General features: G+C 50.9%; 1 protein-coding gene and 1 non-coding gene across 2 annotated transcripts; one reads left to right on the top strand and one right to left on the bottom strand.

Annotated features, from left to right (window-relative positions):
* Positions 1–381: 381 nt before the first annotated feature.
* Positions 382–23754, top strand: CIITA (class II, major histocompatibility complex, transactivator). The gene is made up of 19 exons (XM_008593762.1): positions 382–508; positions 752–847; positions 3210–3272; positions 3456–3536; positions 6152–6196; positions 7442–7594; positions 8057–8200; positions 9126–9290; positions 9822–9890; positions 10619–12278; positions 13114–13272; positions 13943–14014; positions 17439–17519; positions 18110–18202; positions 19512–19598; positions 22011–22094; positions 22254–22337; positions 23079–23176; positions 23740–23754. The coding sequence occupies exons 1-18, from the start codon at positions 382–384 to the stop codon at positions 23152–23154; spliced, it is 3339 nt and encodes a 1112-aa protein (XP_008591984.1). The 3' UTR covers positions 23155–23176; positions 23740–23754.
* TRNAI-GAU lies at positions 14817–14889 on the bottom strand. The gene has a single exon. It is a non-coding gene; the product is annotated as a tRNA-Ile (tRNA).
* Positions 23755–25275: the final 1521 nt, after the last annotated feature.

Raw genomic sequence — 25275 nt, 5'->3', positions numbered from 1 at the left:
AAAAAAAAAAAAAAAAAGCATAAAAAAATCCGTAGGTATTCTATAAATCTTAGCTCTTATTTGGCAGCACCAAATGTGGAATCCACATCTTCTGCCTCTCCAATGTGAGATCGCTTGAATCCACACTTCCCCAATACCCTTTTCTGTCTCATGGACATTTTCCTAGTGTGACTGGAGGAAGGAAGCCTGGCTTTCTCTCCCCACTGTCCTGAGCACATAAGAGGTGTTGAACAAGCATCTATGTCCTCTGCCTTTGGTCTCCCCCGGCACCCGTGCTCCCCAGCAGGGAAATGTTGTAGGTGTTAACTCTCTTTCTCTTTCCAACACCCCGTGAAATCACCAGGTGTGTCTTCCCTTCCAGGAAGGGAACAGCGTGCTGCCATGGAATTGGGGCCTCTAGAAGGCGGGTACCTGGAGCTTCTCAACAGCAATGCTGACCCCTTGCACCTCTACCACTTCTATGACCAGATGGACCTGGCTGGGGAAGAAGAGATCGAGCTCTGCTCAGGTGAGTTCCCTCCCTCTGGCCTCTCCCCTTCCCTCCCCACCCCTCATCGGTCAGACGACCAGCAACCCCAGGGGAAGAAGTACTGGTCAAGTAGCCTCGGTCAGCACCACGGATAGCGCCCACCCGGGCATGATGCTCTCTCCTGACAGGGGCTGTCTCCTAGCCCTGCCCGCTTCCCTCTCTTTCCCCACCAGTCCTCTCCCCAGATCTTTCCTGCTTTATGTAAGGGACTTTTCCTCCCAGAGCCCGACACGGACACCATCAACTGCGACCAGTTCAGCAGGCTGTTGTGTGATATGGAAGATGATGAGGAGACCAGGGAGGCTTACGCCAGTATCGGTGAGGAAGCATCCTAAACCCAGAAATAGGACAGCTGAGCCATTTGCCATGAGCCATAGCAGTCCCCTCCCTCTGAAATCATGGCAAAAGGGATGCAGAGCAAGGGCTGGAAGAATGGAAATTCCAGGAAAGAGGGGAAGTGGAGACCCTTCACTAGTGAGCACCAGGCAAACAAAATCTCACTTTTATTTACATCCTCTTCCTCTATTTGTATACTTTTTTCTGTTTCTTGCTTTTCTTTTCTTCTTTCCCACAAAGCCCATACCATATACCCCTTTCTCTCTTCCTCCCCAGCTCCTGAGCCAAACTATTCTAGTATCTGTAATACCTACCATTCGCAGCATGTTAATTGCCATACATGCATTATCACCTTGAATTCTCACAACAACAAAGGAAGTGCATACTATTAGTATCTCCCTTTTACAGATGAGGAAGTTGAGGTTTTGAGAGGTGAAGCAACCTACCTAAGGCTGCATTAGAGATGACAGTGGGCAGGTGTCAAATTCTAACCTGGGTCTTTCTCATTTCAAAGTTCCTAATTTTGACTACAAAAAGGAAAGTGTCTGAGGTTTGGAAGTTTGCTAAGGCTTAGGTTGAGAAGCTGGCCTGCAGCTTTAAAAAGAGCTACAGCTTTCAATAAGAGCAGAATTCTTTGGAAAAGTGTTGCTGTTGCTGCTGGTGGGGGGGGGGTTGGGGGGGGAGAGCAAGCGGGGTAGAGGATTCCTCCCCACCAGCATCACCCTGCCTTATACAGAGCCTTTTATCAATTAGAAAAGTGTGCCCTTCTTCTGGAGGATGCAGCCCCCACCAGGAAGTAACAGCTTGGCTAGCAAAGAGCAGGCTGGATTCCGGCCCCCATCTGCCCATCTTGGCTGGGAACCTTTGTACATTGAACAACCTGCACAAATGTCTTTAGTGGCCCTTTTCCTGGCAACCCAGGAACCACATCACTTGGCAGGTCTGTGTTAGGTGCAAATGTGGCCAGGTTTCCCCCAGAGCACAGTTAACCCAACATCACACAAAAGCAGAAAATGGAGAGGAGCAGTAATTATATGTGTGTTAGAAATTACAGAACCTAAAGCCTGCCTGCTTCTTTCCCTTCCTGGGAATTTATTTAGGGAAGCAGAAGTATTTGGGACTGAGGAAATTCACATTTCTTCACAACTGGAGGGATAATTAAGGATTTGTGCATCACTTAGCGTTTGGGGGCTTTTTTCTTTATGGTATCCACACAGGAAGTGGAAGCTGCCTCGGCAATTGGGGTGGGGCAGCTTCACCAAAGCCTGTTCCTCGAGTCTGTGGGTTTTCACTGTGCTCCTAGCAGGCTAAGCCCTTGCCTGAGCAAGCAGTCATTTGACACATCCTAAAATATTATCTTGACTTCCATGTGTAGGATAATAATCACAGCTGCCTCATGGGATGGTTAGGAAGATTGGATAAGTAACTGTGTGCAAAGTATTTAGAAAAGGAATTTGCACAGACTAAGCACTCAGTAGGTGTTAGTCACCACCCCACAACCACCACCATCATTATCAGCATCATCATTATTGCCATTATTTTATTTCTCAGTTTAGAAGTTTTCCATGGCTCCCATTGCCTATGAATCAAGTCCTAACTTTCCCCAGTATGAAACTTCTACCGCAGTCACATTTCTCTCAGACCCTAAAAACTTTTGTTCACTTTGTCACCACGATCTAGAAAGCCCTCCACTCTCCTCCTCTCAGACTCTGCCCCATCTTTCAAGGCCTGGCTCCAAGATCCTTTCCTCTGGGAAGCCCTCCCTAATTGCCCCGTTCTAGTACACACTCTTTCCTCTGACCTCTTGCCATGATAACTGTCTTCTTATGGTCCTCAAGCCATGTACCAGTTCATATAACTAACCACCATTTATTGAGTGCCTACTGTGTACTGGCTTTTGTGTTGGATGCTTTAAGTGCAGAGCCTTGAATCATCATCCATCCCTGGGTTGCAGGTGTTATTTATTCTCTTTACACAGATAAGGAAATGGGGGCCCAGAGAGGTTAAGTAACTGGACCAAGGTTGCACAGCTGGCAGGGCTAGTGGAGAGTAGAGGTGGAATTCGAACAAGAACCCTGTGCCAACTCTGCCTCTCTGCCTTGCACTACTTTATAGCGGTAGGTAAGTTTTCACGGATACATACCTCACCTCTTCAATTAGATTAACAGCCCATGAAGGTCAATGTTCATTCATTCACTTGATCATTCATTCATTCAGCAAACATTTATTGAGCCTCCACTGTGTGCCAGGTCCACAGCTCCCTGGTGCCTAGCCCAAGGCCTGGTACACAGTAGGCCTTCAGGGAGACCTTGTTGATTGACTGTGCTTTTCCTTGTCTGGGCAGCGGAACTGGACCAGTATGTGTTTCAGGATTCCCTGATGGAGGGCTTGAGCAAAGACATTTTCAGTAAGTTGGAAGAGGGGAGGGGTCCTGGCTCAGCCTGCCTTTCCTTCCTTGTTGCTTGGGGAGTCCCATGTACCTGATGACCACCCCTTGATGGTGGTCAGGCCCCTCTCCCAATGTAAGACGACAGAGGCTTGCTTTGGGCCTCCACTGATTGTGCAAGTAGGTCTCTGTTTTTCTCCAAAGTTGAGCACATAGGATCAGAGGAAGTGATCGGCGAGCATGTGGAGGTGCTGGAGGAAGCGGGGCAGAAAAGTCAGAAAAGACGTGAGTGAGCCCCTCCCTGGCCCAACCTAGCCTTGCTGGAGACCTGGCCCTTCCTCAGCTCCAAAGCATGCTGTGGCTCCCAGTCGCTTTCCAGGTTAAGTCCTGTCTGTCTCACCTGGGTTTGGAGGCCCCCAGTGCCTCTCTCCTCACTACTGCCCACTATGACCCAACAAGGAAACAGATGGCCCGGGTGTAAAGGGCCACTCTTCTGGTGGGTTTCTGTCCCTGAGTGTTTTGATTGCCAGTACCAAAAAGACCTTCCAGTTCTGGCTTTCTTTCATCCCTAGTGGTCACTCCTGTATTTGAGGGAGGTCTCTTCAAGCGCAGGTTCTGACATCAGTTAGAACTGGGTTTGAATCCTGGATCTGCTATTTATGGTCTGTGAGACCTGGCCAAGTACCTACACCTCTGAGCCTCTTCCCATTCTCCCTGCCTCCTTAGAATGTCCTCAGGTGGCAGTCAATGGGAGTTTTTAAACCAGATCATTTCACTGCCCTGCTAACCCTCCAATGCCCACAAAATACATACCACAAGGCCTGCATGATCTGGCCTTTCCCACCTCCTCAAACTCACCATGAGCCACCATGCTCCAGCCACGCTGGCTTCTTTCCACTCCTGTAATCCATGTGCCCTTTTCAGCCTTGAGGGCCTTTGCACCTGCTCTTCTGTCTACCTGGAACACCCTTCCCCCAGTTCTTCCCATGGCTGGCCCCTTTGAATCTTTTAGATCTTGGCTAAAATGTCACCTCTTCCTGGAAGCCTTCCCTGACCACCCTTCTACATGGATTAGCCCATTTATTTTCACTTTGTTTGTGTCTTTCCTAGCACCTTAGCACTGTGGCAGTCGGGACTTATTTTCTTTATTGCCTTTTGCCTAGTTCTCCCTCTGTGAAGACAAGAACCTTGTCTTTCCCACTCATCACTGCTTTGCCAGCATTTAGCATAGTGCCCTGGTATGCAGTAGCACCTTGATAAATATCTGTTGAATGAAAATACCTGTAAAATGGGCATAACCGGGGGCTGGCCTGTGGCTCAATTGGGAGAGTGTGGTACTGATAACACCAAGGCCATGGGTTCACATCTCTATATAGGGATGGCCGGTTAGCTCAATTGAAAGAGAATGATGCTGACAACACCAAGTCAAGGGTTAAGATCCCCTTGGTGGTCATCTTTAAAAAAAAAAAATGGGCATAACCATTAATTGAGTGCTTACTACGTGTCAGACTATGTGAAAGCCCGTACCAATTTATTTATTTTTGAGCAGGTGAATCAGAAACATGGTATAAAAATTCAAAAAGCGCAAAGAATATTCAGTGAAAAAAATCTCCCTCCTACTCCTGTACCCTAGTCCCTCAGTTTCCCTTCCTGAAAGCAACCTATCTTAGCAGCTTCCTTTTTGCCTCATCAAAAATATTCTATTCAGGGCCAGCCCGGTGGTGCACTGGATAAGTGCGCCGCTTGGGAGGCGCGGCGGTGCTCCCACCCGAGGGTTCGGATCCCACATACAGACCGGTTCCCGCTCACTGGCTGAGCGAGGCGCGGGAGCAACACCGAGGGTTGTGATCCCGTTGCCGGTCCCCGGTCCAGTACGGGGGCAACACTGAGGGTTGCGATCCGTTGCCGGACACGGAAAAAGACAAAAAGACAAAAAAAAAAAAAAATATTCTATTCATCTGTAAGCCAGATCCTTTAAAAAAAATTTTTTTCCATATAATGGCCACATTTTATCTACACTGTTCTGCACTTCAATTTCTACATTTAACATGTCTGGGAGGTCATTTCCATATTACTTATGGAGAAGACATGGACGTATCTCCAGGGGCTTTTTTTTTTCTTCTTCTTCTTTTTTGTTTTCATTTAATAAATATTTTCCCCAACATTTTAGTATGAATATTTTTAACATAGTAAAGGTGAAGGAATGCCACAGTGCACGCCCATAAATCCACCACTTAGATTCTGCAATTAATGTTTGGCTCTATTTGCCTAATCATATCTCTCTCTATCTGTCCATCCCTCTATCCAGCCCCCATCCATAATTTTGTTTCTGGTACACATCGAAGTCAATTGCAGACAGCAGTACACTTCCTATGTATGCTACAGCTTGCCTATTCTTTTTTAGATGCACAGTGTTTCATTGAGTGGATGAACCATAATTTGTTTAATCAGCCCCCCTTACTAAGGAACACAAGGGTTTTTTATGCATTGATGCGCTAAGTGTTGATACTCACTCACTGATTTCCAATATACAGAAGTGACATGGGAGCCACCAACCCCATTTCACAGATGAGAGATCAAAGGCTCGGAGAGGCTGTGTTGCAAAGACATACAGCTAGAAAGGGATTCAAAATCAGATTGTTTTGCTTTGATACAACCTGTGTCATGTCGCCTTTATGGTTCTGCCTTTTTCACTGAATCACTGCCCGAGCTTCGAGCTGGTGTTTGGGCTCAAGCCAAGGAGAAGGGACTGAATGGTTAGAGGAAGACAAGGGACTAGGATCCCAAGACCACTTCCCCACCCTTTAAGGCAAGGCCATATGGCTGCTGGGGTCGATGAGCCCCTCTTGGCTTGGGACACCCCTTCCCTGGGGCAACTGACCATGGTGTTCTCTCTGCAGCTTTCCCAGAGGAGCTTCCCATGGACCTGAAGCACAGGAAGCTAGGTGAGCACAGAAGGTGGGCCCAGAGATATTCCGAGGCAGGGAAGCTGGAGTCTCCTCAGGTGTGTACAGAATCTAGCATTGAAAACTGAGGCTCAGAGAGGTGAAGTCACTTGTCCAAGATCAAACAGCTGGTGAGAGGGGAAGGTGAGATTCAAACCAAGATCATGATTCTCTAACGCATGCTCTGAAGCTTGAGGGCTGCCAGGAGGTTTGGCTTCTCCTAAAAGCTCCCCAACACCCGTTCTTCATTCCTCTGAGTCAGAGCTGAGACCCACCCCCCTGCCTGGTTTCACTGCCCCTCCATGCCACACTTCTTTCAGCGTGCAATCTTGGAGGATCAGCCAATCACCCATTGCCCTCCCCCCCTCCTTAGAGCTCCCATGACTCAGTGAGCACCTCCCCCAAGCTTCTCCCACCAGATGCTTCCGCCCCTCCCTTCCTCTCCACCCCTGCCCCCATGTTGTTACTGCAAAGGTACAGAGACCAGCCCCTGTGTGGAGAACAGACTGAGGAATAAAAGCCTGATGGAGGACCCACTTTCAGAAAGTTCTAATCTGATGGTGGAGAGAGGGGCCCTGCCCATGAAGACCCTGTCCAGGATGATGGAGTCCCTGTCCTCAGGGAGCTCTGGATCTGATGGGACAGACAGGGTCTTACTTTCCAAGACTCCCAATCTGATGGGAGGGACAGAAGCTCTGCCCATGAAGATCCCAGGATGAAGGGGTCCCTGTTCTCAGGGAGTCCCAGTCTGATGAGGGAGGCAAATCCCTCCCATCTTCTGTCTCTCTATTAAGTGAAGGAGATTAAACCCCTGCCCCAAGTCTGCTTGCACACAGGTGCACGGTATAGCCCCTGCCCTTCTTTGGGCAGAGCCTGAGTGCTTGGGGCTTCTTCAGGTCCCCCAAGGGGTTCAATGACTGGTTGTGGAGGGTGGGAGGGTTCTGGAGCCAACTGCCTATCCATGGGTTCTGTTCTGCCCCTTGCTCTCTGTGTGGGGCCTCAAGGGTCCTGCTCAGGGAAGCTCTTGGGACCTGGTCACAAGGAGAAAGCTGCCATGGGGGTGCTGCCTGGCACAGAGCAGTTGTTGATCAACCCAGCTGCAGCCAGGGCTGAGAAGAGGACAGGCGTTTCCTTTAACTGTCAGGAGAGAGAACCACACCACTCCCAGAGTCCTCCCCACCTCAGGCAGGCCCCTCCAGGCGCCCAGATCGCCCCCAGCCTCTCACCCAGCCCCCTTCCCCACAGCCGAGCCCCCTGCTGCACCCATGGTAACTGGCAGTTTCCTGGTGGGGCCAGCGAGCAACTGCTCCGTCCTCCCCTGCCCTCCACCACCTACTCTGTTCAGCCAGGAGCCAGCATCCGGCCAGACCTGCCTGGAGGAAACCATTCAAGTGCCTGGTATGTTAGGGGGCCAGGAGAGGGTGGCTTTCCGACTCCTGGGAGGTGGCTGAGGAGTTGGCAGTAAGGCAGGGACTGCCAAGAACAGGAACCTCCCCGCCATCAGTGGCACCCACCTCCATCCCAGCCAGTTTCATCCTCAGGATCTCCATTGGCTCAGTCCCTGCCAGAGAACATGCCTTGGAGGGAAACATCCCAGGGGGGCCTAGGAGAGAGCCTCTACCCATTAAGAAACTCACCCACCGGCCCTGTTCATTCACCAACTCTTCATGGAGCACCTTCTGTACACAGCCACTCTGTGCCAGGTGCTAGGGACACCACCGTGGGAAAGACAGACACAGCTGCTGCTCTCAGGGAAATTAGAGCCCTTTAGGAGGTCAACCATTAATCAGAGAATCACAAACAGAATCACAGATGTAGTTGCTATGGAAGATCTCACCTCCCTGCCTTTGTATCTCTCAGTGCCTCCCTCCACTTTCTCGCTGAGCTGCCTGAATCTGCCGGCTAGGTGCATCCAGTTCATCCCCACTCTCCCCACTCTGCCCCAGGGGATCTGGCAAATCTCAGGGGCTGGGACAGAGGTCTCCAGTATATTCATCTACCACGGTGAGTGTGTGAGGCCTGGCCACCTGACCACCTCTCCCTCCTACCTGACTATTCCCTGACCCCATGCTCCACGCACCCCAGGCATCTGGCACTTGTGGCCCTGCACCTTCTTTTAATCCTTCCTCCCCAGCATGCCTTTCTCTGTCCCCATTTCCCAAAAATCAAAGCAGAGGAGCAGAGTTCCCTGCAGTGTTCTGGGTGTGTGACAGAGTGGCTGTGTGGCCATCTGTATGTCATTTTCCCCTCTGACCCTCAGTTTTTTCTTCTTTTTTAAAAAAAAACATTGTTTTATTTTTCAAGTACAACACTGATACATGCTCATTAACAAGCCAAACAGTAAGAGGTGCTTACAAGTGTTAACGGAGTGTCTCCCTCATTCTTTCAGTATACCGACATGAACAGTTTGGTGTGCATCCTTGCACAGCTCTCTCTGATTTGTTTCCTGATCAGTTAAATGGTGTCTGCCAATCTGCCACACTGAGGGGTTGTGAATTGCCCCAGGGAAGGCATGTTTGGGCTATCATGGACAAAACCAGGGGATGCTCCCATTCAAGTTGAGAGCATCCTTTGATGGTTGTGTGACAGTTTCCATATAATGCACTGGCACCATAGAAAGAAGGGAGCAGTTCCTAACATCCAGGAAAATGAGTACTGACCACACAGTGGGAAGAGTGATATAGTAGCACTTGCCCTAAGCTCCATGTGAGCTGATTGTGTCCATTTCACAGATGGGGAAACCAAGGCTCCAGGAGCTAAATGTAACTCCAGAGCTCTTTCCTCAGCTTGATCCTGGGATATTTTCCTTTGGAAATTCCCCTCTCCTCTACCTGGACTTCCCAAGCTCCATAGCCTGATTGGGGTGGGGGTGCCCAAGTGGGTTCCTGGAACCTGGTTGTTCTTATACCCCTGTCCACCCCCAATGTAGGCAAGATGCCCCAGGTCAGCCAAATCCCCCCTTCCAGCGGCTCAGCTGTCCACAGCCTCCCAAAGTCCCCAGACCGGCCCGGCTCTACCAGCCCCTTTACCCCATCAGCAGCTGACCTGCCCAGCATGCCCGAACCGGCCCTGACCTCCCGTGCAAACGTGACAGGTAAGGACCCTTGGGGCCTGTGAGAGCTACTAGAAGCAGAATTGAGGCCCTGGGGCAAGGAATGGCCCCAGGCAAGGCCCACGAACAGAGCTGCCTGCAGGGTAAGGCAGGTCACATTCATGGGTAAAACAGGGCAAGGAGCGTCTCCAGGAAGTGGACAGCATGGTTGGTGGGGAGGGGACAGCTGGAGAATCCACATCCCACCCAAATGGGGCTACCAGCCCTCAGCTGCTTGTTATCCAGCAGGAAGCAGGCCCAGCGTGGCCAGGTCTTCTGAAGCATGGATATTGTGATTTTTAAAACATGGGTGAAAGTTTTCAAAGTTCATCTGACCAAAGGAAGACGTTTTGAGTCAGATACAGCCTCGGGCCACTATCTTATAACCTCCACCTTGGGAGGCTCAGCCCATGTGGGCTCTGCCCTTGGTAGGATCTGAGGACTGCATGGCCCAGAGAGAGAGAGATGTCCCTGAGGGATGTCCCTGGGGGGTGCCTCTCACCCTAACTCTGACATCAGCTTCTCCATCTCCAGAGAATGAAATGTCCCCCACCCAATGCCGGGCAGTTAAAGAGGTCTCCAGCAAGCTTCCAAAATGGCCAGGTGAGTGGGGGCAGGTCCTTCTGCCCTGGATGCTGGAGGCAGAAGCCCCAATCTGGTTTCACTTCATTCATTCACTCAACACTCATGCAATCCCTCATTGTGGCTCATTCATTCATTCATTCATAGTCACTTGCTTGATGACGCCATAATCTCAGCATTCATTCATTCATAGTCACTTGCTTGATGACGCCATCATCTCAGCATTCATTCCACCATTCACTCAAGTGATATTTACTGAGGACCTGTTGAGAGAATGAAAGAAGGGGCAGTGGGTGATTGAGTGAGTGCATGAAGGAAGAAGTCAGTGAGTCTGGGAGTGATAAAAGGTGGGAATGAAAGAATAAATAAGAGAGTGGCTAAATTACCAAGTGCCTACTTCCAGGCTCTAAGCACACTAGATACATTAAATCATTAACGTCCCAAGCAACCCTAACATTATCCTCATTTTATAGATGAGAAGACTGAGGCGTAGTGGGGTGTGTAATGCACTCGAGATTACACTAGGATTTGAACCCAGACACATGGCTCTCCTGTCTGAATTCTTAACAGGAGTGGGTAAATAAACAAGCGAGAAGATGAGGGAGTGAATGAATGAATGAATGACTAAGTGCCTGGGTGGCTGTATGAGGCAGCCGTGCAGACTGTGATGAATGGATGAAGAAGCTGGTGATGGCAGCAGGTCCCACCACTCATGTTCCCCTCCCCAACACACCCCTCGGCCCTTGCAGAGACGGTGGAGCAGTTCTATCGCTCGCTGCAGGACAAGTACCGGGCCCAGCCCACGGGCCCAGATGGCATCCTGGTGGAGGTGGATCTGGTGAGAGCACGGCTGCAGAGGATCAGCAACAAGAGCCAGGAGAGGGAGCTGGCCACCCCAGACTGGGCAGAGCGGCAGCTGGCCCGTGGGGGGCTGGCCGAGGTGCTGCTGGCTGCTCATGACCGCCGGCGGCCACGAGAGACACAAGTGATCGCTGTGCTGGGCAAGGCTGGGCAGGGGAAGAGCTGCTGGGCCCGGGCAGTGAGCAGAGCCTGGGCCTGTGGCCAGCTTCCACAGTATGACTTTGCCTTCTACGTCCCCTGTCACTGCTTGGACCGCCCGGGGGATGCCTACCGCCTACAGGATCTGCTCTTCTCCCTGGGCCCGCAGCCACTAGCGGCAGATGACAAGGTCTTCAGCCACATCTTGAGGTGGCCTGACCGTGTTCTGCTCATCCTGGATGCCTTCGAGGAGCTGGAGGCCCAGGATGGCTTTCTGCACAGCATGTGTGGACCGGCATCCGCAGAACCCTGCTCCCTCCGGGGGCTGCTGGCAGGCCTCTTCCAGCGGAAGGTGCTGCGGGGCTGCACCCTGCTCCTCACGGCCCGGCCCTGGGGCCGCCTGGCCCAGAGCCTGAGCAAAGCTGATGCCCTCTTTGAGATGGCCGGCTTCTCAGCCGAGCAGGCCCAGACATACATGATGCACCACTTTAAGCGCTTGGAGGCAACTGAGAAGCAAGAGAGAGCCCTGGAACTCCTCCGGGACCGGCCGTTTCTCCTCAGTCATGGCCACAGCCCTACTTTGTGCCGGGCAGTGTGCCAGCTGTCTGTGGCCCTGCTGCAGCAGGGGGGTGAGGCCGAACTGCCCTCCACACTTACGGGACTCTACGTGGGCCTGCTAGGCCTGGCTACCCGCGATGGCCCCCCGGAGGGCCTGGTGGGGCTGGCCAAGCTGGCCTGGGAGCTGGGCCGCAGACACCAGAGTACCCTGCGGGAGGGCCAGTTCCCCTCGGTGGAGGTGAGGACGTGGGCTGAGGCCAAAGGCTTAGTACAGCCTGCCCCGGGGATTGCAGGGGCCGCAGAGGCTGAGTGGTTCTTCTCCAGCTTCCTCCTGCAATGCTTCCTGGGGGCCGTGTGGCTGGCTCTGAGCAGTGAAATCAAGGACAAGGAGCTGCTGCAGTATTTAGCACTGACCCCAAGGAAAAAGAGGCCCTATGACAACTGGCTGGAGGGAGTGCCACGCTTTCTGGCTGGACTAATCTTCCAGCCCCACGCCCGCTGCCTGGGAGCTCTGGTTGGGCCAATGGCAGCTGCCTTGGTGGACAAGAAGCAGAAGGTACTCTCCAGGTACCTGAAGCGGCTGCAGCCGGGGACACTGCGGGCAGGGCGGCTGCTGGAGCTGCTGCACTGCGCCCACGAGGCAGAGGAGGCTGGGATTTGGCAGCACGTGGTGCGGGAGCTCCCCGCCCGCCTCTCCTTCCTGGGCACCCGGCTCACACCTCCCGATGCACATGTGCTGGGCAGGGCCTTGGAGGCGGCGGGCCGAGACTTCTCCCTAGACCTCCGCAGTACTGGCATTGACCCCTCAGGACTGGGGAGCCTCGTGGGACTCAGCTGTGTCACCCGTTTCAGGTGGGGGCAGGAGGCAAGGGAAAGGCCCCCTTGTGCTGGGGACCAACTGGTCTTGGTGCTAGGTCCAGTGTTTACTTTATGCAGCCTCTTTTAGTATGCACAGAATGGAGTCCCCCTAGTTTTAAGATGAGAATGCTGAGGTTCAGAGAAGGGTAGCCACTTGCCCAAAGCCACACAGCTAGTGAGTGTTAGCATCATTCTTCCAACCAATATTTGAAGGCCTGATATGTGCCAGGCACCAGGCCATATCTAGAATCTGACTGACCTGAGTTCAAATTTGTTTTCTTCTCTCCATCCCCTGATCAAGCCATAGTTTTCTCATGCTTAGATTAAACCTGGGCCTCCCTGCCTCCATTCTCTCCTCTTCCACTCCACTTCATATTCAGCCACCAGAGAAATCTTCCCAGAACTTGAATCTGATCATAGTCCACTCCTGCTCATAACCCTTCTGGGGTATTCCATCATCTTCAGCATAAGGTCTAAATTCCTTTATTTGGCCCATTTAAGTCCTGCAATCTGCTTGAGCAATTCTGCTTCATCTTCAGAGAATTGCTCCCAAATTCCCCCAAGCTGTAAGGTCCTACACAATTGTGCCAAGACTTTAGCACTGAGCTTCCTGGCAGCCAAAGCAAGAAGGGAAACAAAAACCACTCTGAGTTTCAAGAAAGGAGGACTCAGTAAGGGCTGGAATGGTCATGGAAGGCTTCCTAGAGGAGATAGAGGTTGAGCTAAGGAGGAAAGTATCTGAATAGGTAGGAGATCCCTTTGTGGAGCTGCCCCTCCATTATGGTCTAGCCCAGTCATGGTGCCTGGGTCTGAGACCCTTCCTCCACAGGGCTGCCTTGAGTGACACAGTGGGGCTATGGGAGTCCCTGCGGAACCGTGGGGAGACCAAGCTACTCCAGGCAGTGGAGGAGAAGTTCACTATCGAGCCTTTCAAGGCCAAGTCCCTGAAGGATGTGGAAGACTTGGGCAACCTCGTGCAGACCCAGAGGTAAGGGGGAGAGAGGATGGGAGGTTGTCGAGGCCACGCAGGTTGAGGACATGTAGAACCTATTATCAAATTTGTCATTGGCCTCCTGTCCTTTGGGGCACCCCATGCCCTCCCCCTGGCCAACAGCTACGCAGAATCTCTCATTGCCGTTACTACTCAAGCAGAGCCCCCAGGATTTAACACTTTGCCCCATTCAAAAATTTGCCATCATGTACCGAATTGTTTCTCAGCTAAAGTCAACAAGAAATTCTCCCCTGCTCGAAGTTAACGAGGATGCATTCTGCATTTAGTGACAGACGGGACACCTACCGCCATGCTTTGAGGCGTTTAGGACCTGTATTGACCCCAAGTTATAGATGGCAGAGCCAAGATCCAGAGGGCAGAGGAATTTGACCACAAGTTAACTGTCTTTCATGCATTCCTTCATCACACATTGTTTGAGCACCTACTGTGCACTGCCTGGGATAGGTGCTGTTACATGCCTACTCTGAGGTTCTTTTCCATGGAACACACAGTCCTGAGGTTTTTCTCTTTAACAGAGGCAACAACAGCATCAAGGAAGACAATCCTCCCAGGGAATTTTGGGCACTGGGGCGGGCATCAAGGAACTAATAGGGGGGCTCAGAGACAGAAGAGCCTGCTCCCTGCTAACATAGCCTGTTCTCTCCAGGATAAGAAGTTCCTCAGAAGACACAGCTGGGGAACTCCCTGCTGTCCAAGACCTAAAGAAACTGGAGTTTGCGTAAGCAAAGTGGTGTATTGTCTTGGGTCCTCACAAGCTTTCTTCTCTAGCATTAGCTGGCCTTGTGCCTGCAGCATTGGAGATGGGTCCCCAGAATAGTTCTTTCCTTCTTGCCCACCACTTTGGAAACCAGCTTCCAGCAGCAGGAGTGTGGCTGATCTGGGAAAGTGCTGGAGATTCTCAGATTTGAAGCTAATTGATCCATTTGCTGGGTAACATTCCCATTCATTTGATCAACAGACTTGTCGAGCACCAACTTGAGGGACTGAGGCTGCTGTGCTCAATGCGCTTACAGTCTAGTTAGCTCCTCTCTTTAGGAGGTCAGGGGGACTTCCTAGAGGAGGTGATATCTGCATTGAAGGTTGACCAAGGATTAGAAACAAGCCAAGTGGGGAGGCCCTGTGGAGTGGAGAGAGGGGAAGGAGAAAGGCCTTGCAGGAATTGTAACTCACCCAGTGTGCCCCCCGCCCATGACCTTCCACAGGAGGGTGCTGCCATGACCACCTTTTGAGTCCTTTTCCCAGCTGTGGCCAGGGACTGTAGAGCACCTCTTGTGCCTGAACTTGCTCACTTCTGTGGCCAAGGAGTGGACTCCCCAGGGGGAATGCAACAGCCCTGGCCAATACCACCCTCTAAATCCCAGGTGTTTGCCCCACCTCCAGGCACTGGTTCTCAGCGCTGCCTGCATATCAGAATCATTGATGGTTTTAGTCATTGCATGCTCAGACCCCACCCAAACCCAGTGATTCAGACCAGGCTCCTGTTTAAAGGACTCCCAGGAGCTTTTCTCTTTTTTGGTGGCTGGCCAGTACGGGATCAAACCCTGGACCTTGGTGTTATCAGCACCACACTCTAACCAACTGAGCTAACCGGCCAGCCCCCTGGAAGCTTTTGATGTGCACCTAGGGTGAACAAGCATCCCAGCTTGCCTAGGACTGTCCTGGTTTTAGCCCTGCAAGTCTCTCATCCTGGGAATCCCTTTAGTCCCAGGCAGACTGGAAAAGTTGTTCACCAGGGCTGGGAGCCACCCACCGGCATGGGGCCCTGAGAGAGCAGCAATAATTATCATTATATTTAGATCTGTCTGTTAGAACATAGCATTTCAATTTGCAAAGCACTTTTGCCTCTATTATCTCAGGTGATCTTCCTTTGAGAGTATTGTTATCATCTTCCCATTATATAGATGGAGACACTAAGGGCTAGAGAGTTTAAATTGTTTGTCCAAAATCATAAAAACCAGGTCAGCCTGGCTCCAAGCTCCAACCGAGGAAAAAGCTAATCTAGTGTTTGGTCCTTGTTAGGGGTCTAGGATCATCTAACAATTAGGAAGGAATTGTTAGACACCTAATAATTATATATAATTTCACTAATCTCAAGAGCTACTCTGGGAGATGGTCATTATCTTCCCCATTTTACAAATGAGGAAACTGAGGCCCAGCAAGATTAAGGGACTTGCCCACAGTTCCCCTGCTGATCGCCCATAAGCTGTCAGCTCCCCATCACTGCTTCTCCCCACCCCCACACTGTGGCCCAGAAAAAGCCAAGCGTCTATTGTTTTGAGCAGAGACAAGGTGCCACATTTGTATGGAAGTAAAAATGTTGCTGAAAAGAGGAAATGTGTGAAAGCCGTCACCTAGGACCCTTTCTGGCTCTGAATCATTTTTAGTTTAAAAAGCCCCTAGTTCAAGGTCAGAACTGTGGTCTGGGAACAGCACCATGGGGTGGAACAAACTAGAGCTAGGTGACCAGCCACCTGGAGGCCAGAAGTCCTGAGAAGTTTCTGAGGAAGGAAGGAGGAAGGAGAGGACTGTTTTGGGGGTCTGCTTTGGTAGTCGCTGTGCTGTAGGCCTCATCTGCCTGTCAAATTAAGCCACTTGGCTGCTCATAACCCTGCAGGGACACCACTCATACTTCCTTGATTTGTCCTTCCCTGATTTGTCCCTGCTTACCTCTTCACCCTTATCTCTCCAGCCACATGGGCCACCTGGCTGGTTTTCAACCACACTAAGCATGGTCCAGCCTCTAAGCCTTTGCACTGGCTGTGCCCCCTGCCTGGAATGCTCTTCCCCAGATATCTGCATGCCCCACGCCTCCTCTTTCTTCTGGTCTTTACTCAGTGGAGCCTTTTCTGACCCTCATATTTAAGAATGAAGTTCTACCCCTACTTGCCACTGTACTTTTTTCCATATCACTCATGATCTCAGACTCCAGATCTCTTTGATTATCTGTCTTTCCCGCTGGAATGTTAGCTCCACGAAGGCAAGGATTTTTGTCTTTTCCATTCGAAGCTTTCTCCCCCAGGCCTGGCACATAAGAGGAAAGCAGTAAATAACTGAAGATGAATTCCATAATCCTTCCAGCAACCTCATAGATTGGGGCTAACTATTCGAGGAGAATGAGACTCGGAAGTAAAGGGATTTGCCAAGGCCCTTAGTATAGGAACTAAGTGACAGGTCCTGGAGTCCAGCTCTGATCCTGTGGCCTTTTGCTGAGGCTAGTGGTTCCCATACCTTGGGATTTCAGAGACTGAGACCATTTAAGAAGGAATTTGAATGCGCAGGTATCTTTTAATTTTTATCAAGTGTGTTCATTCATACAAATAACAACAAAATAACCACTGCTGGTGCCATCAAAAAAGTTTAAAGGATGTATTTCAGAATAAAAAATTTCTTTACATTGAATATATTTAACCATATATACATACATATATATACTTTTTTTTTTTTTTTTTTTTTTTTGGACTGACCGGTATGGGGATCTAAACCTTTGCCCTTGGTGTTATAACACCACACTCTAACCAACTGAGCTAACTGGCAGCCCTTTAACCATATTTTTGAAACAAAAGAGAACAGCCCTTCGTTATCCTTATTTTTCTCATTCCCTTGAAATCTGATCTAAATGTGGATAAAGGCCATGCAACCTTGTGTGAGTTATTTAGTCACTCTGTGCCTCAGTTTCAACATCTGTGAAATGGGTGTAAGAAGGGCCCTTAACTCAGAGTCATTGGGATTAAGTAAGATCCTGCAGTGAAGGACCCAGTGTGCGCATGTGCCTGGCACAGAAAAAGTGCTCAACAAATGATTCTTTTTGTTATTAAAATGCAAAGACAATTAAGTAAACCATTCAGTTCACCTCGGGTGTTGGTCCTCAGCTGGCATCTGGGGACTACTTCACCAGGCTAGGAGGAGAGAAGGAAGCTGGGGAGCCCCCAGCTGGGAGCCCAGCTTTGTGAAATCTGCTTTAACAGAAGGGATTGGGGTCCCACCTGGTGGGGCTGGGGAGGGGTAAGAGACTGGGGAGGCTGGGAGGTGGGAGGGGGCCTCAGACGGGGCCTGGCTTCTGCGTCCTGTCTCCACCCCACACCGGGGCTGAATCGAGGGGCTGTGATTGTTTCGGGGTCTGATTCCTGCTCTTTGTCTCCTAGGTTGGGCCCCACCGTGGGACCCCAAGCTTTTCCCAAACTGGTGAGGATCCTCACAGCCTTTTCTTCCCTTCAGCATCTGGAGTGAGTAGAGACCCCGGGACCCTCCCCCTCAACCTTAGGTTTTGAAAACCCCAAACTCTGCCCCAGAGGCACATGCAAAGGCAAGAAACTTCTCTTTATCCCCTTCTGTCTCTCTCCCCTCCTGTTTCCTAGGCATGACTAGTGTGAGTGACCGCATGACTCCACTACAGGGAAGGAACAGGAAATGGGAATCCCCAATAATAAAAAAAGTTTTGGGGCCTTTTGTGACCTTTTAAACTCTTTTCCCTAAATGGTCTTAGGTGCTGTGCTCAGCAAACTCCATCAGGGAGGCAGGGTCGATGGGGGGAAGGGCAGGGGAGATGATCCCACTTTACTGTTGCGGTTCCAAGAGGTAAAGGAAGTTACCCAAGCTCATGGGGCTCCTAAGAAGCAAAACAAGGATTCTAGCATGCCAGGAGCTAGATCTTGTCCTCTAGGCGGCCAATTGGCACCCCCAGGTGATGAAGACCTGATCTCAAAAGTTCAGGAGTGGGCTGTCTACCTTCGGTGTATACAGAGGGCTGGGGGCTGGGGGGGGCAGGTGCCAGGGCATGATGGGGCTGATGGCTCCCATCTGATTCCCCCTGCAGCCTGGACTCGCTGAGTGAGAACAAGATCGGGGATGAGGGTGTCTCGCAGCTCTCAGCCACCTTCCCTCAACTGAAGGCCCTGGAAACGCTCAAGTGAGTGGGCTGGGCGTGCCCTGCCTGCTGCATCTGGCCCCCAAAGCCCAGCTGGCTTTTTTAGTCTTTCATTCACTCATGCACTCAATCATTCACCCATTTGATCAAATACTCATTCTTCCATTCAATTGTTCATTCACTCATTCCATCATTTCTTTCTTCATTCACTCACCCATTCATCCAGCCACTCATCCGATCTTTAATTATTCATCCATCCAATTATGTATTAATTTAATCAACACATATTTAAGGAGCACCTCCTACATGTAGGTACCATTCTAGGCCCTGGAAACCCAGCTTTAAACAAATAAACAAATGCCCTAACCTCAGGGGTCTTAAATTCTAGTGAGGAGACACAATAAACAAGCAAAAAAAATAAATAAATCTGTTATTCTAAAGTATATAGTAATGAAAATACACAATGTTCAGTGGCAGAAAATTCTACTGGGGGGTAAAATAGGGGAGATAGATTAGAATTTATCAGTAAAACATTTTTATCAAAACAATAAATTTTTTAAACTGTTCTGGGCTCTGGAAAGTTGGAGATGGTTAAGTTGCAGGAGGATCAACATGATTTTTTGCTGAACCTAGAGGGTATTAAAGTCTGTCCACACGCCACCTCATAACCAAGGTTAGGATGGCTAAAAAATTCATCAGAATTCATTTAGCGATTTCCTTAACTGTAGGACACTGAGGCTTCTCCAGTAATTTATAGTGTTCTAGGTAACACTGTGAGCTAGATTTCCCTCCTTTATTCCTCTCTCCTCACCCCAACTTGAGAATTTATTGAGCACCTACTATGTGCCTGCACTGCTCTAGGCACAGGGACACAGTAATAAGAGAATAGACACAGCTCCTGTCCTTGTGGAGCCCACAGCCAGGCAGGAAGGACAGCTATCCAATAAGTAACACAAACACATATTTAATTACAGTGCTGAAAAGTGATCTGCAGGGAAAAGAGGGGTTACTTTTCCCCTCTTTAAAACAGGTGGGGGAGGGAGAGTGATCTCTCTCTCCCATCCACATCCTTACCCCCAACATCCATCTCAGCCACAGGAATTAACAGTATCCTTTTATTTATTAAGAGTTAGTGTAAATCTATTCACAGCTCATCACCCACCATGCTCCTCAGATTGATTGTGATTGTCACATGTTTGCTGCTAGAGGCCACCCTGTGAGGAAGTGAGAGTTTCCCTTCTGTGCCAGAGCCCGGGGGCAGGAGGTGGGGGTGGGTGGGTGGATGGATGCTGATGGGGAAGGGGACATACGAGTTTGGTCCTGAGCCCTCCCCCTCACTGTGTCCCTGCAGTCTCTCTCAGAACAGCATCACCGACATGGGTGCCTGCAAGCTAGCTGAGGCCCTGCCCTCACTCTCTGCGTCTCTTGTCAGGTTGAGGTGAGTGGGGCCCCGGTCATCGGTCAGGAGCCAGTCTGCAGGGCTGGGGGAGGGTAGGGAGCCCCCTCATGCTGCTGCAAGATCCAACACTGGGACCGTAGAAATGATCGCTACAGGCTGTTATGCTGCTTTGGCATTGCACGACTCCAGGAGGGGCTATCCACCTAGAATCCAAAATGAACACAGCTTCCTAAAGTTGGGCATCACCACAGCCCTGCACAGAGGATCAGCAGGACCCAGGGAAAGAAACTCTGGGCAAGTCACTCACTCATGCCGAGCCTCTGTTTCCTCATCTGGAAAATAAAACCATCCCAATGGCCTTTGAAAAGCACTTGGCACGATGCCGGCACCTGATGTGCAATAAATATTGGTCCTTTTCCCTCAAGGGATGGCAAGATCAAGCTTTTTCTGGCGTCCAGGAGTGGTGGCTTCTGGAGGGCTAACCACACACAAGCAGCCTTGGCCAGCCTTGTTACTTACACACTGGTCAGGGCTTCCACTGCCACCTTCTGGTAGGTCTTGGCATAGCACCTCCTGTTTTGGGGCAACTTCCCCCTAGCCCCTGGTGCGATGCCAGACTAATGAGGGGACTGAGCTTGGACCAGAGCCCCACATTGCTCAACTCAGCATTGCCAGGCTGAGAGGAACTTTCCTCCCCTTCCCCAGCCCTCTTCACTTGCCGAGAGTCAGATTCCCAGAAAAGACAGCGTCTGGTCCATGTCTATTGATGTATCAATTCATGTATCCTTCCAGCCAGGACCACCGTGTGCAGCTATACAGGTTGTACACTGTACAGCTCTTAGACTATGCAGTTGGTGCCCCCCAAAGTTGTGCAAGCATTCAATACTCTCTAACGTGAACCATGGCCAGCACCTGTGCTAGGAACTACAGATACAACTATGAACAAGACAGATACAGTTCTTGCTTTCAAGTTTCTTTCATAATAAGCAAGTAAGCACACGCATAAATAAAATATTTTAGATAGTGATTTATGCTGGGAAAGAAACTAACAAGGTCCCAGAGAGTACAATAGGAAGTATCAAATTCTCCAGGGCAGTTACCAGATGAGATGACCCTTCCATGGGCAGCTCTTAGGGGAAAAGCACTCCAGGAAGAAGGAACAACAGGTGCAAAGGTCCTGACGTGGGAAAGAGGTTGGGTTTTTGAGGGCCGGAAGGGCCACTGTCTGTATTGACAGAGGGACAGAGGGTGGGAGATGAGGTGGGAGAGGTCAGTGGAGTCCAGATCACGCACGGAGGCCCTTGTAGGTCAGTGGGAGGCATTTGTGTGAATGGAGAAGTAGGTGGGGCATGTGAAGGTGATATATGATCTGATTTACACTTTAAGAAACATAATTCATGGAATCTAAGATGCCATCCATTGTGAGACACCATTAACAGGACAAAATGCTGCTAATTAAACTAAGACACTCTGGTGGTTATATGACACACCCTGATCTCAACGACATTCAAATGAGGACATATGCCTCTTGGCATCAATGAAATTGGTGAGATTACTCTGGCCTGTAGGGTGGGGGAAGGGCCTCCTGGGTTCAAAACCCACCCAGGAAGTGATTGCAAAGCTCCCACCTGGTTCCTGCCCTCGTATCAGCCAATCTGTGATATTAGGAGATGCTGGAGTTTAGCCTGAATCCACTTTGCAGCAGTGTAGGCCCGCTGCTTTCATATGCAGCCCTGCAGTGCAGCTCTGAGGCTCTGTCATGACAAAGACATGGCCCCAAAATGAGAAGCGCAGCAGCACCTGGCCTGTCAAAAGGATGCTTGGTGATGAGTGTATGGCATGAGCTGGCACCAGTGACATCCGGAGTGCTATCTTCACCATGACTAATGGTGGCTGTGAACACACCACAGAAACCCAAGCTGGCCCCGTGACTCAGTTTTTCTTCCTACACCCGATGTTGGTCACACCTCTATGGTAGCTCGTGTAACCCTCACAAATGCTCCTGTGAAGCAGTCATAACCATGGTTTACATTTACTTCGTTCCAGAGGCTGGGGCGCATTCTGAATGTTTTACCAGCATGAACTCTTTTGCCCCTCCGACAATTACTCAATCATGCCCAAAGCTTGTCGTAGATTGGGGAATTAGCAAACTGAGTCTCAGAGGAGTTAAGTAACTCGCCCAAGATCACACAGGCAGTAAGACGCAGAGCTGGGATTTGAACTTGGGAAGTCGTCCTCCTGAGAGTTTCCATACTCTCAGCCAGGAAACTGCTTCCCTTTAGTCCTGCTGCTTCCCTGGACTCACCGTGTGCCACAGAGAAGAGGCTTCAACTCTCTGGGCCTCGGTTTGCCCCTCTGTAAAATGGGGTGGTAATCCCAGTTGGGTTTGGGTCCTGCTGGGCCCTGACCCCCAGCATCCCTAAGCCCTTCCCTGACCTCTGTTTCTGGCAGCTTGTATAATAACTGCATCTGCGACGTGGGAGCCGAGAGCCTGGCGCATGTCCTTCCAGACATGGTGTCCCTCCGGGTGATGGAGTGAGTGTGGGAGTCTGGGCAGGGAGTGGCTGGGCCCAGGGATTGGGGAGACTGGGGTCCTCCCACTGGCACCATGGGAAGGGCTGGACATGGCACTGACCTTGGCCTGGAGTTGGATGGTCTCAAGGGCCAGTCCCCAGGATGGGTTTCTCTCCCCAGTGTCCAGTACAACAAGTTCACAGCCGCTGGGGCACAGCAGCTGGCTGCCAGCCTGAAGAAGTGCCCGCATGTGGAGACGCTAGCGTAAGTCTTGTAGCCCTGGTGGGTGGAGAGCTGTCAGCCCTCCAGTCGTGTGGTTCAGTGTATGACCTTGGAGCTCAAATCCTGCCTCCCCCTCCCCCAATGTGCAACCTTAGCCGATCAGGCACTCACCCTTTGGCCTCAGTTTCTTCATTTGTAAAATGGGGATGATAATAATATCTACTCCAAGAGGTTCTGTGAGGTTTAAATTAGTCAAGATGTATGAAGTGCTTAGGATAGGACCTGGCACACAAAAATGCTCGATAAGTGCTATATTAGGGTGAACCATATGAAATTGCCTACATTCAACCATTTTTGCCCTATAAAATTGGCAATTTCATATGGTTCAAGCTTATTTTTTATTATGTTGCATATCTAATGGCCAATACTGATACTTTAAACTCTTTCAAAGCACTTTCATCTGCATGATCACATGTATCTTCTAAGATGGATAAGGTGGGTCTTATAAGACCCATTTTACAGATGAGGAGAATAAAGCACAGAGCAGTTATCTAACCTTTTGAGGTCACACAGCATGTCAGCAGCAGAACCAGAAAAGGGATCTCAAGGCTCCTAGGCTTCCATTTTCTCCACAACCCCACACCAATCTGTATCCTGCCAGGTGGGAAGTCCCCAGGGTTCAAGGCTGGGTGGGAGGAGGGATTTGGAGACAGCTTGTGTTGGAGTCCCCAGGCCACTCTCTCTCCTCTAATCTGGCCTCTGTGCCCCCTTACCCCCCTGCAGGATGTGGACACCCACCATCCCATTTGGTGTCCAGGAACACCTGCAGCAACTGGACTCACGGATCAGCCTGAGATGATCCCAGCTGTGCCCTGGACGAGGTAACCGGGGTGGGCTCAGCAGGGGAAAACCATGGGGGCACCTTAGTCAGTGTCCTTGTGAAGGCAGAATCCATACGAAGTGAGCAAAGGCATCAGGTGGGGCTGGATGACTGCCTCTGGGACATCATCTGGGGCTTCCCCCTGTCTCACACGGGGCTCGCTGGAAGGTGTCCTACAGGCTTTGGGGACTTGGGGCTTGAGGATCTGGGGAAAGGACAGGGTAGGTTGGCCACCCACATCCACAGCCTGAGCATGGGGAAGATCTTCCTTCAGGGACTTCTGGGCCCTCTTTGCTGCTATTTCAGCCTGTTTTCGATGCCCCTGGATTCATTCTCATAGGAACTAGCTCTACAAGTTTCCTGCCTCTTGCTATGAAGATGACTGTCCCCCCACCCTGTGCTCACCCCGTGCCCTCTCCCTCCCCCAGCCTGTGTCACCCTCCAATCTCTCCTGCATTCCCACTGCCCCTCTCATCCCCATCTTGACAACACTCTCCCCCCATATCAAGGCTGCCCTTCCTAAAGCTTCTTGCTTATCCCCCTCATGTGATCTCCCCACCACAGCACATTCTCTGAGGACACTGACCATGCTGGACCTGGAGCTGCGTGCCTGGCTGTATCCCATGAACCTCAGCGTGCTGGCACCAGCCCCTGCTAGCTCAGGGTTGGCCCATGCCCAGCTGCAGAATGTACAGACCCACGTCTCGCTCTGCTGGTAGATCCACGCCTGGCTCCAGGCTGCTTCAGAGCCCAGATGGATGCCAGCCCTGTCCAGCCACTGTGAGCCCTGCAGACGGGCAGGTGTCCGAGGGCAGCTGTAGTCCTCCCGGGAGCCCTGAAGTGTTCCCTGCAGGACACTCCAGACAGCCAAGGCCAGACCAGAGTGAGGAATGGAGGCAGCCACGTTTCCCACTGCCCAGGCCCCCGCCAGCCTGGCGAGAAAGCACTTGTCCACACTGTTCTCCGACAAGACACTGGTGGGCAATACCTGGCTTGCTAATTCCCCAGTCTACGACAGGCTGGGATTCTGCAGCAACTGCTTTCTGTCTGTGCAACTCACTGTTTTCACTAACTTTGTTGGCTGAGGCCAAAGTGAGGCCTGGCCAGACACACTGATCTTAGCAGAGAAACAGCCACGGTACACTAATGCAGTGGCAGGGAGGGAGACAGGCTGGAACCGCAGCTCCCTATGGCCTTTGTTTCCTGTGTTTTTCACTACATTAGAAATGTCTTATTTAATCTCACAGGCAGGGCCTGGGATTGAGTTTATACCATGATTACCGTTTTAGGGTACCCGTTGTTCTGGTTATATAACGTGTAACGAGCCACCCCCAAAACGTAGTGGCTTAAGACAACGCACATGTATTCTGCACACCCACCTGTCATTTGGGCAGGGCTCATCTCTGTCCCACTGTGTCAGCTGGGGCAGCTGGATGGCCAGGCTGGGATCACGTAAGGCTCATTCCGTACAGGTATGGCAGGCATTGCTGCCCAGGGGCTGGGGACCCTCAGTTCCTCTAAGGAACAGTTGGCTTGGGACCTCACCATGGGGGCTAATTTGGGCTTCCTCATAGCATAGTGGCTGGGTTGAGGCGTGATCACCCAAAGACAGAGAGAGAGAGAGAGAGAGAGAGAGAGAGAGAGAGAGAGAGAGAGAGAGAGAGAAGGAGGGGAGAGAAAGAGAGTCAGTAAGAGAGAAGCTGTATCCTTCTCATACCCTAGACTTAGAAGTCTCACAGCATGGCTTCTGCCGCATTGTCTTGGCCAATGTGACAGGGGGCTGTCCCTCTCCATCACCCACCACCACCACATGCATGCGCACGTGCATGTGCATCACACACACACATGTGCTTGGTGGAGTCCACCTTGGCCCAGGTCCTGTTTTTTTCTGAATGAATTTTCTTTGTGACTTGATTTGGTGGAAAATTCGTTATTTGGGGATTAGAAAGGTTGAAGCCCCATAAGCTGCACAAAGGAGAATGTTTTGCTCTGCCTCTGACATGCCGCCTTATCCAGGGAGCATTTCTTAGCCAAGTTGGAGTCCTACCTTGGCTGAAGTGACCCCGAGACCTGGCAGCTCTGCTGTCTACCCAGAGAACT

The sequence above is a fragment of the Galeopterus variegatus genome, unplaced genomic scaffold, assembly GCF_000696425.1.
Source record: "Galeopterus variegatus unplaced genomic scaffold, G_variegatus-3.0.2 Scaffold161, whole genome shotgun sequence".
NCBI classification, from domain to species: Eukaryota; Metazoa; Chordata; class Mammalia; order Dermoptera; family Cynocephalidae; genus Galeopterus; species Galeopterus variegatus.
The sequence above is the reverse complement of the archived record's forward strand: the minus strand, read 5'-3'. Positions and strand labels throughout refer to the sequence as shown.

Excerpts from the sequence above, each read along its gene's own strand:
- CIITA (XM_008593762.1), top strand. The coding sequence starts at position 382 with ATGGAATTGGGGCCTCTAGAAGGCGGGTACCTGGAGCTTCTCAACAGC. Across the intron at positions 848-3,209 it reads GGAGGCTTACGCCAGTATCG|CGGAACTGGACCAGTATGTG; the intron begins GTGAGGAAGCAT and ends TTGTCTGGGCAG. Across the intron at positions 3,273-3,455 it reads CTTGAGCAAAGACATTTTCA|TTGAGCACATAGGATCAGAG; the intron begins GTAAGTTGGAAG and ends TTTTCTCCAAAG.